The sequence below is a fragment of the Netta rufina genome, assembly GCF_964035555.1.
Source record: "Netta rufina genome assembly, chromosome: 12".
Lineage (NCBI taxonomy): Eukaryota > Metazoa > Chordata > Aves > Anseriformes > Anatidae > Netta > Netta rufina.
The window spans coordinates 12,328,789-12,341,299 of record NC_140135.1 but is presented as its reverse complement, the minus strand read 5'-3'; the positions used below and the strand labels follow the sequence as shown (position 1 = coordinate 12,341,299).

The 12,511-nt window shown below is 64.5% G+C and overlaps 2 protein-coding genes across 3 annotated transcripts; both read right to left on the bottom strand.

Moving 5' to 3' along the window:
• Nucleotides 1–1,475: 1,475 nt before the first annotated feature.
• LOC311213930 (serine protease 23-like) lies at nt 1,476–3,611 on the bottom strand (the record flags this gene model as incomplete). Its single annotated transcript, XM_084294267.1, is given in 4 exon segments — nt 1,476–1,793; nt 1,795–2,560; nt 3,017–3,144; nt 3,528–3,611. Coding segments are annotated over 4 exon segments (1,296 nt in total).
• Nucleotides 3,612–5,219: 1,608 nt separating this feature from the next.
• On the bottom strand, nt 5,220–12,091 carry SLC7A3 (solute carrier family 7 member 3). Of its 2 annotated transcripts, none has more exons than XM_084294152.1 (12): nt 11,964–12,091; nt 9,995–10,402; nt 9,643–9,801; nt 9,378–9,561; nt 9,129–9,241; nt 8,220–8,442; nt 7,886–8,025; nt 7,702–7,804; nt 7,242–7,453; nt 6,623–6,789; nt 6,294–6,402; nt 5,220–6,059 (listed from the first exon to the last, which is right to left on the bottom strand). In XM_084294152.1, the coding sequence occupies exons 2-12, from the start codon at nt 10,362–10,364 to the stop codon at nt 5,929–5,931; spliced, it is 1,911 nt and encodes a 636-aa protein (XP_084150278.1). In that variant the 5' UTR covers nt 10,365–10,402; nt 11,964–12,091; the 3' UTR covers nt 5,220–5,928. The 2 variants fall into 2 exon arrangements, with proteins under 2 accessions (XP_084150278.1, XP_084150279.1); XM_084294153.1 differs by having other exon boundaries at nt 9,643–9,795.
• Between the last annotated feature and the right edge of the window lie 420 nt (nt 12,092–12,511).

Below are 12,511 nucleotides of genomic sequence, written 5' to 3'. Positions count from 1 at the left end.
TTGCAAGTCAGGTTGCTGCATCAGTAAAACTGTCACGGATCTTGAAGGAACTGCACGTTTAGACCTCAGCAGACCTAAGGAATGACAGAGTTGACAAGCCTGCGATGCAGGCTGCCCTGACATACAGTGAAAAGGAGGGGACGTTGACACAAGAGCAAAAAACAAGCTCAGTTTGTCATCTGTCCAGCCTGGCAAAGCAGCATCAGCACAAAGTCCCTTCTGGAGGTTATGGATTACATAGAAGAATTGCTTGGGCAAACACAGCAAGCAAAAGGGAATCTGTGAGGAAGACAGGGAGGGAAATCTGCCATGAAACTTGGATTAGCAACAGAATCTTGTATTTATGAGGTAGGGAAACATAAAACAAACTCTTGCTTTGCTCCTGGGAGAGCCTGGTAGGGCCTGTTGGACGTATCATTCCTGTGGATCTGACAGAGCATGTGGGAAGCTGTTTGGTCAGGTGCCTGGGTTATGACTGTGGGAGGCATTTCTGTCCCTATTTTTGCAAGATCCTGCAGTTTCAGCTCTGCCCAGCTCCGCCTGTCCTGCTGGCTTTGGTCTGAAGGGAGAGCACTGCCATGCTTTCACAAGTCCCAAAGCAGGGCTGGCAAGTTGCGCACCGCTCTCCTTTCAACGTAACCTTTGCAAAGAGATTTGTGCTGCCTTTTATTCAAATACACGTATTTGCATAAAATAATCCACCTCAAATACTACAGCTGCAGTAAATGCCAGGGTCCCTTCCTCCTAAAGGCATCCCAAAGAGAACCAAAGAGAGATGAGAAGGTTTACAAGTAAATGGGCGCTCTCAGATCTCAGCCCGTGCTGTGGCGTGGCGGTACCCACGTGGCACCACGCTGCAGGGGTTGGAAGAGGTTTCCTTTCCAAGAGTGCCGTCACGTGCTGCTTCCACCAGCAGGCTGGAGCAGCCCCTCCTGTCCTGGCCGGGCTCCTTGCTGACAGCGTGCCCAGAAGCCTCCGGCTCCAGGGTTCCTTTTCAGGCACCTTTCATCGGCACACAAAGACGCTGTTAGAAGAAAAAATCCTTTGTCCTCACGGAGCTGGGGCAGTGCCAAGCTGGGCAGTGCCAGCCCACAAACAGAGACCTGGTGAGACCCAAGAGAAACTCGGAGCAGCTGAGCACAGGCCTGTGGCTGCCTCCAAGTGGTTAATGGCTTGAGGCAGAGGCCACTGTCCTGACTGCCAGCCGAGCTCTTTGTGCAAAGAACCCGATGCCGAGTTCCCACCAGCACCAACCAAAGGAGCTTACGCACCCTTCAGGCCTAGTGAGTCTCCGCTGGATCCCTTGTGATCTGCGGGGGCCCTCGTTCCTCCAGGAGAGGAACAGAATGAAGTTCAGTGGTGCAGCAGTGTTGGCAGGAGATGCTGCTCCTCCTCGTGCTCCTCAGCCGTGCATTCGCTCTGCAACACCACGCTCAAAGCCTTCTGCACTGGGGAGGGGATAAGGAAGGCTGCAGTTATTCGTTCTGGCAGCTTTTATAGTCCCCTTTGATCCAGTAACAAATTTGAGCAAACTTCGGAGCCGTCAGGCGAACAGCAACGTTATAGTCATGCTGCTCCCCGGCCACCTCGAGCCACTGGTGCCCGGAGAAGACCCCAACCACCTTCCTCTCCCACTTGTGCCGGACGGGGTCCCACACCTTGCCGTACACCCCAGAGCCGGAGGCACCGGGCCGGGCATCGCAGTGCTGGTAGATGAGGTGTGCCGTCTCGTCCTCCACCCCGCAGAATCGGTAGACCAGCTCGCCTGGCCGGTCGCTGTCAAACCCCGAAAAAATGAATCCTCTTCCCAGCCATCTCCTCCGCCGCTGGAGCCACCGCCAGCTTCATGTAGGGGCGCTGGTGTGGCCTGCGCAGCTCCAGCAGGGCGTAGTCGTAGTCCATGCTGACCGAGTTGGGGCTCCGAATCCAACCTTTGGGCACCTGCGTGCGCCGCACGCGAGCCCAGCGCATCGCCAGCGCCCCCGGCCCCGTCCCATTGCCAGCGCCCTGCAGCGGCGTCAGGAAGCCCACCTTCATCTTCCTGGCCCCCTTCACGTAGTCTTTGCTGTCGTGGATGCAGTGGGCAGCTGTGAGGACGTGCCGCTCGGACACAAGCACCCCCGTGCACCCCGTGGAGATCTTGACGGTGGCGGAGAAGGGGAAGTCCAGCAAGAAGTGGGGCCCGCTGATGGAGAACCGCCCGTCCGTGCCGTAAATCTGCCGCTTGCGCCGCCTGCGCCACCTCTGCCGCCTCTTCTCCGCGCCGCCCCCCCGGGGGCTCAGCTCCACCGTGGTGAGGGTGCGGGTGCCGTTGGCGTACAGGGTCTCGTAAGAAAGGTGCTCCTGAAAATCCTGGGGGGCCAAGGCAGCCTCCCGCCGGGCGCATGTGTCGTCGCAGCGTGTCGTCAGCTCCAGGACGGGCTGCGCCGAGAAGCGGGCTCTGCCGAGCTGCAGGATGGACCGGGGAACGAGGGCAGGAAGCAGGCCGCCAGCTGCAGCGCCGGGAAGGAAGGACAGCAGGAGGAGGGCAATCACCCGGCAGCCAGTCATCCTGCCAGACCTGCGGAGGCAAAGCGAGGGGACCATGAAGCCTGCCTGCTTACAGCACCAGCCACCTGCTGCGGCTCGCGGCCGGGGGATTATCGGCTGCACGTGGCCCTGTGCCAGCTACCGGGGAGCGCGTGCTTAAGCAGCTGCCACGGAAAGCAGAAGGGGGTCGGGACCTGCCTGCAGCTGAGTGAGTAACCAGAGATATAAATCTAACCCAGCCTTTGATCTCCTGCAGCTCTTTTGGATGGCGAGGCCCAGCAGCGCGACCGAGCGCTGCTGCAGCAATATCACGAGCAGATGAGTTTCCTCCGTCACGCCAGAAATCCCGCCTGCCCCGGGGTGGATTCCCGGGATTCCAGGGCTCGAGCCCCACCGGTGGGACGTGTCCCACCTGGCAGCAGCCCGGCTCCACCACCCATCACCCGCGGGGAGAAGGAGGAGGAGGAGGAGGAGGGTGTGACGGTACCTGCTGACTGCAGAGGGAGACGACAGCTCTGTCCCGCTGCTCCTACAGGGAAGAGAAAGGTGCGGTGACTCCAGGGCTAGACCTGAGCTGAAGAATTTGGTGTCACGGAGCAGTGAGGACAAGACAGCCTGGTTTAACCCCACAATGGATTACTGTACCCAATCTGCCATTACTTCTCTGTGCACCAGGCCACCCCTTTTCTCGCAGGGGAGCTGTTTGTGGGGCAGGTTCTCCAACCCCAGCTCTGTGCAGCAGCTCAGCCCTCCACCTCCATCCTCCTCGGCACGCGTACCGAGATGGGCTCCCCTTGGCTGACCGCAGAGCCTCTTCCCCGACAAGCAGCTGGAGCACAGGGAGAGCAGCTCCGACGCCTCCGCCGGGACAGCCCCGTGTCCCCCCGAGGCAGCCGGGGTCTGCGCCGGACACGTGGCAGCGCGCTGGGTTATGAAAGTCGCAGGGGAATGAGGGGTGGAGCCACGGAGGGAGGCTGAGAGCCACGAGCTCTCCGCACCCCGACCCCTCGGTGCCGCAGCCACGAGCACGGCCCGTGAGCCTTTGCCGGGACGCTGCCCCAGACACCTGCCCCCCTCCGCATGGCTCGGGCCAAAAGCAGCCAGGGCACGGCGACCCTCGGGCTGCCTCTGAAACCCAGGGGACGGCGATGGGGAGGTGGCGGGGTCCTGCCTGAGTGCCCCCCCTCGGCACAGCAGCCAGCGAGGGCTTTGCGGAGACGGCGCCAAGGCATGAGCCAGCCCTTGGCTCCCCTGCCCACGTGTGTGCCCAGCCTGCCTGGCACCCACACAGCAGCAGCAGAGCTGGAGGCACACGCAGGGGAGCAGCTTCAGCCTCACTCGGTTCCCTCTGGTGCTCTCCCAGCTGTGCAGAGCCTCCCCACGGAGCAGAAAGGCCCCATGCAAAGGAACAAACATCCACGGGTGGCTGCGTGCAGGGCCCGGGCTCGTGGCAGCAGCGCCAGGCTCCAGGGTGCTGCTTTTTGCTGCATTTTCCGAGCAGAGGACTGCCCTTTCGGGCTCGCAGGGAAGGGGGAAGCCCACCCTGCAGCCCCTAACACCTGGGAGCTGAGGTCTGTCACTTCACGAGCATCCTCAGAGCACCGCGTCCCCATCGCAGCACCTCAAGGAACCACCTGCAGGCCGCCGAGGCAGCAGTTCAGGCGGTGGCAGCGGTGCAGGCACCTCCCTTGAGCCCACACCACTCCGGAGCCTCATTATCCACCTCCCCAGCCAACATGTGGAGCCTGCGAGACCGATAACAGGTAGAAGGCAGAGGTGCTGCCCTGGGGCTGGCACAGGAGTCCAGGCTGCCACCCCGGGTCCAACCCAGCCCCGCGGGGACGGGAGGCACCTACCTGCACCCAGCCGGCACCGGCACGGGGAGGATGGGGCTGGCACCTGCTCCTGGGACAGCTACGATGGGTGCTGCCCTGCACAGTCACAGGGATGTAGGCACAGCCGTGCTCAGGGACACGCGTGGGGCTACAGGCACAGCACACAGCCCGGGGGGTGCCGTGGGGCCGGGCAGCCCCTTCTCCTCCCTGCCGAGCCCTGGGGCAGGGCTTGCAGCTGCAGCCCCGGGGCCAAGCAGAGCCGATGGTGTGGGGCCCTCGCTGCTGACCGTGCGCTGACCCTGCTCGGCTGCCAGTAAACAAGGAGAGATGCCAAATCCACGCAAGATCCATCTGCCCTAAATTAGTTTATTTCGCAAAATAATCTGTCAGGGCTGATTTAGACCAGACCAGAATCTGGGAAATCATCTTCTCACATGGATGCAGCCCACCTCCTGGCCCCGCTTCCTCCGCAGGCCAGTGCTGGAGCCTCTGGGGGATATCTGCAAGGTCTGCACCGCAGCCCGTGCCCCGGGACCTGCTGGCACGCTCCCACGCCATGCAGGGCAAGGCCACGGCAGGCTGCTGTCCTGCACCCAGGCACCAGAAGCATGGGGCTGGGCCACCCTGGGGCACTGCTGCCTATTTCCCAGCTAATGTGGGAGGTTTGGCCATGAGCGTGGGTCTCTCTCCCATCCCTCCGGCAGTGGCCAAGCCCTGCTCTGTGCCGGCAGTGCCTGGCAGCCAGCCCAGCGGGGCACGCGGTCCTGCCCTGCTCTGCTCCTTCTCAAGCCCCAGCTTAGGCTGCAGAGCACGGGCATTAAAGCAAGACGCAGCTGGGCCAAGAGAGCAAAGCGGTTAAAAAACACTTAGAGTTTAATAGGTATAAAAATTGACATTAAAACACCAATCGTACAAAGGCAGACGAGTACGGACACTGACACGTCTCTACTGCTGATACCTTCGCAGGCGACTGAGCCAGATGCTCACACCTAGCGGCGTGGCTCCGGCGGCACAGGGCTCAGCGTGGGGCACGAAACTGGAGCGGGGCCTCAGGCGGCTGAGCCCTGTGCTGCTGGAGAGCCCCAGGGCGCCGGCAGTGCCAGGACGAGCCACTTGCAGCCTCCCCGCACGGCTCCGGGCACGGCCACAACTGCGCCTACACAGCCGGCGCGTGGGAAGCACACAGAGGAGGTGACCACGGCCACAGGGACAGGCAGGACGAATAAAGCTGTACCACCACACGGGCCTCTCGTGGGAAGGCAAAGCAGCACTTCTGACAGCAGCTTCCACGGTGGCAGGGCCGTGCCGGTGTCGCTGCCCCTCGGCGGGGGGGGGGATTGCAGGGAGCAGCCCCGGGCCACCGGCTCGCCCACCCGGCCCGGGGCCTCGGCTCCCCAACCTCTGCTCCGCGAGGGGAAAGGGCAGCGCACGGCCCGGCTCCGCGGGGCTCTGGGCTCGCTCCCCACGGGCTGGGGGATGCCTGTGCGGGTTGCAGCCCCGTCCCAGCGCAGGAATACTGGCAGAGTCCTCCGAGTACCGGTGTCGATCGCGGTCGCCGCTTCCCTCAGACCGCGGTGGCCCTGGAGCTGAGGTCCTGCTCGCGGTGGTGCAGAGGCTTCTCGGCCACGGCACGGGGCTCCGCATTCTTCCCTTCCACGCTGTTCCGAATGCCGTAGCCGAAGTAAATCATAAAACCTGCAAGAGATCCTACAGTGAGATGCACGGTAGCGGGCTGCCAGCGTAACGGCCTCTCCGGGGAGGCCCTGCTGATGGGCAGAAGCCAGAACACCAGGATCACACCGCCCAGGCCACCCGGCAGGCTGCACACACGGGCTCCTCTCCAAATCCAGTGGACACGAGGCCACCCTGCTGGAGCAGAGGGCAGACCCCGCGCCATGCGAGCACCGCGCTCCCCTCCAGGACACCTACCCACGGCCATCCAGACGGCAAAGCGCGCCCAGGTGCCGGCACTCAGCTGCACCATCAGCAGGATGTTAACGAAGATGCTGACGAGCGGCAGGAGCGGGAGGAAAGGTACCTGCAAGGGACAGGAGGTGCCACATCAGCCGTGCCCAAGGGACCCAGCTGGGGCTGAAGGTGCTCTGCCACCTGGGTGCTTCCACTCCAGGGGCTGCGCCTCACAGAGCTGTGGCTCCAGGCCCTGGGCATTTCTGGATGGTGGAAGCCCAGCAGCAAGCCCTGTACCAGCCTCAGGTCCAGAGGGATGGAGACAACAAGCTCCCAGAGCCTGCACTCACTTTGAAGTTCAACCGTGCGTTGCTCTGCGGCTGCCTCCAGATGATGATGGTGGGAACGAGCAGAGCCACCGCGAGCAGCACCAGGGCTGAGATCCAGCCCACGTTGGCCTCCTTCAGCGCATTCACCTTGAGGCTCAGGACCACGCAGATGATTGTGATTAGGATGGCTGCAAGAGAGGAGGCAGTCAGCGTGCTGCACAGCGTGTGGCTGTACAGACCCACACCTCCCTGGCAGCTCCCCGGGCTGCAGGGCTGAGCCTCCTCTTGGTCACGGACAGATCACCCAACATCCTCCCCAAAGCCTCAGCACTTTACCAGGAGGAACTCTCCAGCCTGGCAAGCCGAGGGAAGCCTGTGCTCAGCTGGGCTCAAACCCAGCTCCAACACCTACACAGAGCTTGCTAAGCTGCCCGGTTCTGCCTGCACAATGAAACCATTGATGCATGGATCACCGGCCGAGCCTGAGCACTCTCAGGTCCCTTCCCAGCTCTGCAGGGACACACCGACACACCAACACGCCCTGGGGCAGTGCTGCTCCCCAGCAAGGAGCCAGCAAGCCCGGCCTCGTGGCAGGACGGGGCAGGCCAGGAGCAACAGCCGCTGCCTCCCACTCACTCACCGATGACGCAGACGCAGGTGTAGACGATGCGCCCCGAGAGCGCTGTGGGGGTGTCTGAGGGCGGGTTGAAGAGTGTCGTCAGGGACGGCTTCTCTATTTCCTTGGTGCCCATGGCAGGGATGCTTGGGTTCATGACAACCCTCTCCTCCTCATTCCCGTTCAGCTCCAGCATCTCCACGGCCTTCGGGGAGTTCAGCTGCCCGGATTGGTACCTGTGCAGACGGGACCCGCTCAGTGCTGCGCAAGCTGGAGCGGAGCCTGGGGATATTCCCAGCCCAGGGACACAACAGCACCCACTGTACCCCTCCTGCGCTGCCAGCAGCCCCACGGATGTGCCTGGAGGCACCACCCAGCCTCCAGCTCACGGGCTTCAGCTGTGGCCACAAACCCCAGGCTGGCTGCGAGGCCAGCGAGGAGCATCCACCCCAAGGCGAGACCCAGCAGGAGAGGAGGCACCCACCGGAGGATGAGCACACACACGGCGACCAGGGAGTAGGCCAGCAGCGTGCCGATCGACATGAGGTCCACCAGGTCTTTCAGCTCGAGCAGGAAGGCCATCACCGCTGCAACGAGGACGGGCAGCATGAGCACAGCCCTGGGCTGCAGGGGGGGACTGAGCACAAAGTGGCCACCAGAAGCCTTACCTGCGAGGAGCCCGGAGGTGATAGTGGCCGAAAGAGGAGTCTTTGTGCGGCTGTTGATGCTGGAGAGGAACTTGAAGAGCAGCCCGTCTTCTGCCATGGCGTAGATCACACGGGGCATGGGAAACATGGAGCCCAGCAAGCTGCCGTGGGGAGAGACAGCTCAGGGCTCGCCGGGTGGTGGCCAGACAAGCCAAGCCATCTGCACCCACCATCCAGGGCAGGAAAGGACCAGCTGGTGCTGGGAGCAGGACAGGAGCTGCACAGGGCTCAGCTGGGACACGTGCCCCCAGCCCTGCGGTGGGGCAGGCGGCACCACGGATGGGGCTGGTCCTACCTGGTGGAGAGCGCGCAGAGCGAGCCGACGGCGACGGCGTAACGGGCGGGCTCCCAGCCCACTGCCTTGAAAGCCTCGGGCAGCGGGCTCCCCTTGTCCAGAAGGAAGTAGGGCACCATGAGGGTGAGTGCCGCAGACACCCCGAAATAGGCCACGAAGCAGATGAGCAGGGACACGATGATGCCGATGGGGATGGAGCGCTGCGGGTTCCTGGCTTCCTCCCCTGCACGGAGGGAAGAGGCACCGTCTGTCCCCATCCGTCCCCACTCCACGCAGCCATGCCCAGCCCTCTGCCCCCGCCTGCAGCTCCAGCTCCCTGCTGTACCCAGATCCTCCACATAAGCATGGGGTTAGTAAGGCAGCCGTGCTGCCCCCTGCCCTGAGCTTTGCACAGATGTGCTCCTTGCGGCACCGCACTCCCCGGCGAGGGGCTCCGCGGTCGGCGCACGAGGCGGCTGCTCCAGGCAGCCCCGTGGGCCAGGAGGCTGGGCAGAACAGTCTGTACCAGCAACCCGCTAAGTAGATTCCTGGAGGAATGAGGGGAAATTAGGAGGGCTCCCTGCACGCCACCGAGATGATTCTACGTGAACTCAGTCATTTAAAAGAACAATGCTTGAGGCTGTGAAATGAGCACGAGCACCGGCAATTCCCAGCGTGGCTGCAGCCTCGTCTCTGCAGCTGAAAGGCTCCCTGCAGCCCCGCAGCTGCCCAGGCAGGTGGGGAGCAGCCCTGCTCTCACCATGCCTCACAGGGAGCCCCGTTTCCAGGCCTTTTGTGCTGGTGCAGCTGGAGATGGAGTTGCCACAGCAGCAGGATGAGCCATTTCCCACAGCCAGGAGCGAGCGCTGTGCTCCCTCCCCACGAGCCGCTGGCAGCAGCTCACAGAGGGAGCCTCACTAGGGGCACTACCTGTGGTGGCGATGCAGTCGAACCCCACGAAGGCATAGAAACACGTGGCGGCACCAGTCAGGATCCCTTCCAGCTTAAAGGGGACAAACCCTCCGGATCCAAAGTCTTTTATTCTGGAAGAAAGAAGCGGAGCAGGTGAGGCTGCGGCGGGGTGCGCGGCCCCCTCCCGGCACACACGGTGCTCCAGGGGACGGTGCGGTGCCAGCCCTGCGCTGCACACTGGCCAGCTGGACCCTCTGCCCTCCTCACCTGGTCTCCTCATTTGGCACGTCTGGGTACACGAGGTTGCGGTAGTCCTCCTCCGTGAGCTGCCAGTTCTTGATGTTGCCCTTGATGAAGCCGGCGATGATGACGAAGCCCAGCACCAGCAGGTTCACCGCCGTGAAGATTTTGTTCACCAGAGCGGACTCGCTGACGCCGAAGGCCAGCAGCGCTGTGGGACAGAGGGTGTGAGCGGGGGACACACCTGCACCGTGTCACCCCCGGGGCCGCGGGGCCGCTCCCGCACACTCACCAGTAAGCAGCGCGATCAGGATCAGTGCAAAGAAGTCCGGGCGCTCGGCCAGCACCCCTGGCACATGTACCGTGGTCTTGTTCATGAAGAAGGTGGAGATGTGGTTGCCGATGATGTTGTCAAACGCTGCGCTCCAGGCTCGGGCCACGCTGGCTGTACCTGGCCGACGGCAAAGCCGCACGTTGGTCCTGGCATGTGGCAGCACCGGTCCCCCACCCCGACACCAGCTCCTGCTGAGCCCCAAAGCACCCGTCCCGCACCCTGCTCCCGCGCTCCTCAAAGCACCGCGTGCTGGGGCTGCATCGGCACAGTGCCGGCACGCTTCCCGTGCCCGTCCGGCAGCGCCACGTACCTATCACGTAGGACAGGATGAGGTTCCAGCCGGTCGTGAAAGCCCAGATCTCGCCGACTGTCACGTAGCTGTAGAGGTAGGCAGAGCCAGTCTTGGGGACGCGGGCCCCAAACTCTGCGTAGCAGAGCCCAGCCAGTACTGAGGAGAGTGCAGCCACCAGGAAGCAGAGGACGATGGAGGGACCAGCCCTATCCTTGGCCACTTCCCCGGCCAGCACGTACACGCCAGCCCCCAGCGTGCTGCCCACCCCCAGGGCTATGAGGTCCAGCGTGGAGAGGCAGCGAGCGAAACGCGTCTCCTCGGAGCTCAGATCCACCACGCGCCGGCGGATCAGCTTCTTCCCAACGCTGCTCATTTTTCCCCCAAACATCTTGTCCTCCGCAGGTGGTGCTCAGCTGCTCGAAAACCCTGCAAGAGAAGCCACCGTAGGAGCGTGAAGCTCAGAGTCCTGCGTGGAGCCGAGGCCAGAGGCAGCAGGAGCAGGGCAGGCGGCGGTGCCACCAGCAGCCTGGAGGAGCTGTAGCTCTGACCTGTCAGCACCGAGCCCCAGCCACGCTGGCGAGGCAGAGGCCGTTTGGTTCCCCCGTCGTGGTGTGGGGCTGCGCACACCCTCCCTGCACAGCTCCCACGCCAGTCCCCAGGGGCAGGAGAGCAAGCCGGAGACAAACCCAGCGAGTCCGTGCTGGGAAATAGACTGCTTAGACAAACACTGTGTGGTCCATGCCCCGGGGCTCCGGGCACGTCCCAGAGCTTGCCCACTGTCTCTGAGCAACTCCCCACCGATTTGGCAGCCCAGAGATCCCTCAGCCCAAACTTGACTGCTGGTGCATCCTCCCGGCCTGGCGCGTGGGCGTGCGCAGAGGCGATGGCAGGGAAACAAAGCATTCCTCCAGCCGAGGCTTCGGCGTGCTGGGCTGAGTCACTCGGAGATTCCTCCCAGCATCTGCACTGCACCCTCGGCGGGGATGCACGGCCAGGCAGGCAGCAGGCAGGGCTCACAGTCCCCAGCACACAACCCTCGTGCACGGACAGCCCTTGCGCGCTCACAGCGGGCTTTGCCCCTAAAGGTGCTGCTCCCCACCGCCACCATCCCCAAACGCTCTGGCACAGGAGCACCCCACAGGGTGGGCAAGGGGCACAGAGCGAGAGAAGGCGCTAGGAAAGCGGCTCCTGATGCCCACCAGCGCCTGCTCGGTGCCAGCTGTTCCCTCCTCCTGCCTGAGCCACGCACCGCACTTCGGCGGCGATGTCCCACGGCAGGGACCAGCCCAGGCACACGCGAGCAGCACCCCGTGAGCCGCTCCCCGCCGGGGATTACCGGCGTTGCGTTGATCACCACCAGCTCAGCTGCTTCCCCGTGAGCCCCCGGCCAGCCCGGGGCTGATGAAAGCTCCTCCGGAACTGCCGGGTGCCGCTCCCAGCCTTACCCAACGAGGCAGCCGCGCTCGGGACCGGGCCAGCTCCGATGGCACAAGTGCCCCAGCGCTGGCACCCTCCCCGGGGCCACGTCCGAGCCGCCTCCGGGACGTCCCCGCGGGTTCCCCACGCCCGAAACCAGCCCCGCAAGGCGCGGGCACGGCGGGAGCCCCGCTCCCCCCCGGAGCAGCCCGGAGCCGGAGCTCGGGGCAGGACGGCTCGGGGCAGCCGCCAGCTCGGCGCTGAACGGGGCGAGCACCGAGCACCGAGCCCCGAGCCCCGGGCCCGGAGCAGGCGGCCCGCGCCCAGCGCCGCCGCCACGCTCCCGGCAGCGCGCACGGGGCCGAGGGCGGCCGGGGCAGAGCAGCGCACGCCAGCGGCACCGGGAGGCTCCCGGTGGGGCAGCCCCGTCCCGGAGCCGCCTCCACACCGGCTCCGCGTCCCCGGGCGGCCGCCGGTACCGGCAGCACGTGTTGCCTGTGGCTGATGCAAGCGCGGCACCGGTTGCGCCAGGCTGCGCCCGGCCCGGCGGCGGCGCCCGCCGCGAACTCACCGGCGGCTCGGCTCGGTTGGGCTGGGTTGGGCTCGGCTCGGTTGGGCTCAGCGTGGTCCGGCTCTGCCTGGCTCGCTCCCGCTCCGCTCGCCCCGGGACTGCCGCCCAGGAGCAACAGGGGGGGGGGCGGACCGGCTCCGCCCGCCGGATGGCCCAGCCCAACCCCCAGATTTAGAGGGAATTAAAAAAAAAAAAAAAAAAATCCTAAGTGGCAGCGCTGCGATGGCCGGGTCCGGCTCGTCCTCCCCATCCCCCCCCAGGAGCTCTCCAGCCTCAGTAGCCAAAACCAAAGGGAGATCAAACGCCCGGAGCAGCGGGGGCCGTGCCTGCCCTGGGAAAGGCCGAGCTGCCAGAGGCTGAGGTCTCCCGGAGCCCAAACGTGGCAGCAGGGCACAGCCGGGCACAGCCGGGCACAGCCTGGCCGCTGCGGGGCTTGGCGAGGGCTGGCACGCAGCCGGACACGGGCACAGCGGGCAGGGGCGGCACGGGGAGGCCAACCGTGGGGCACAGGAGCACGGGCAGAGCTCGGCCGAGGGCACGTCGTGGGG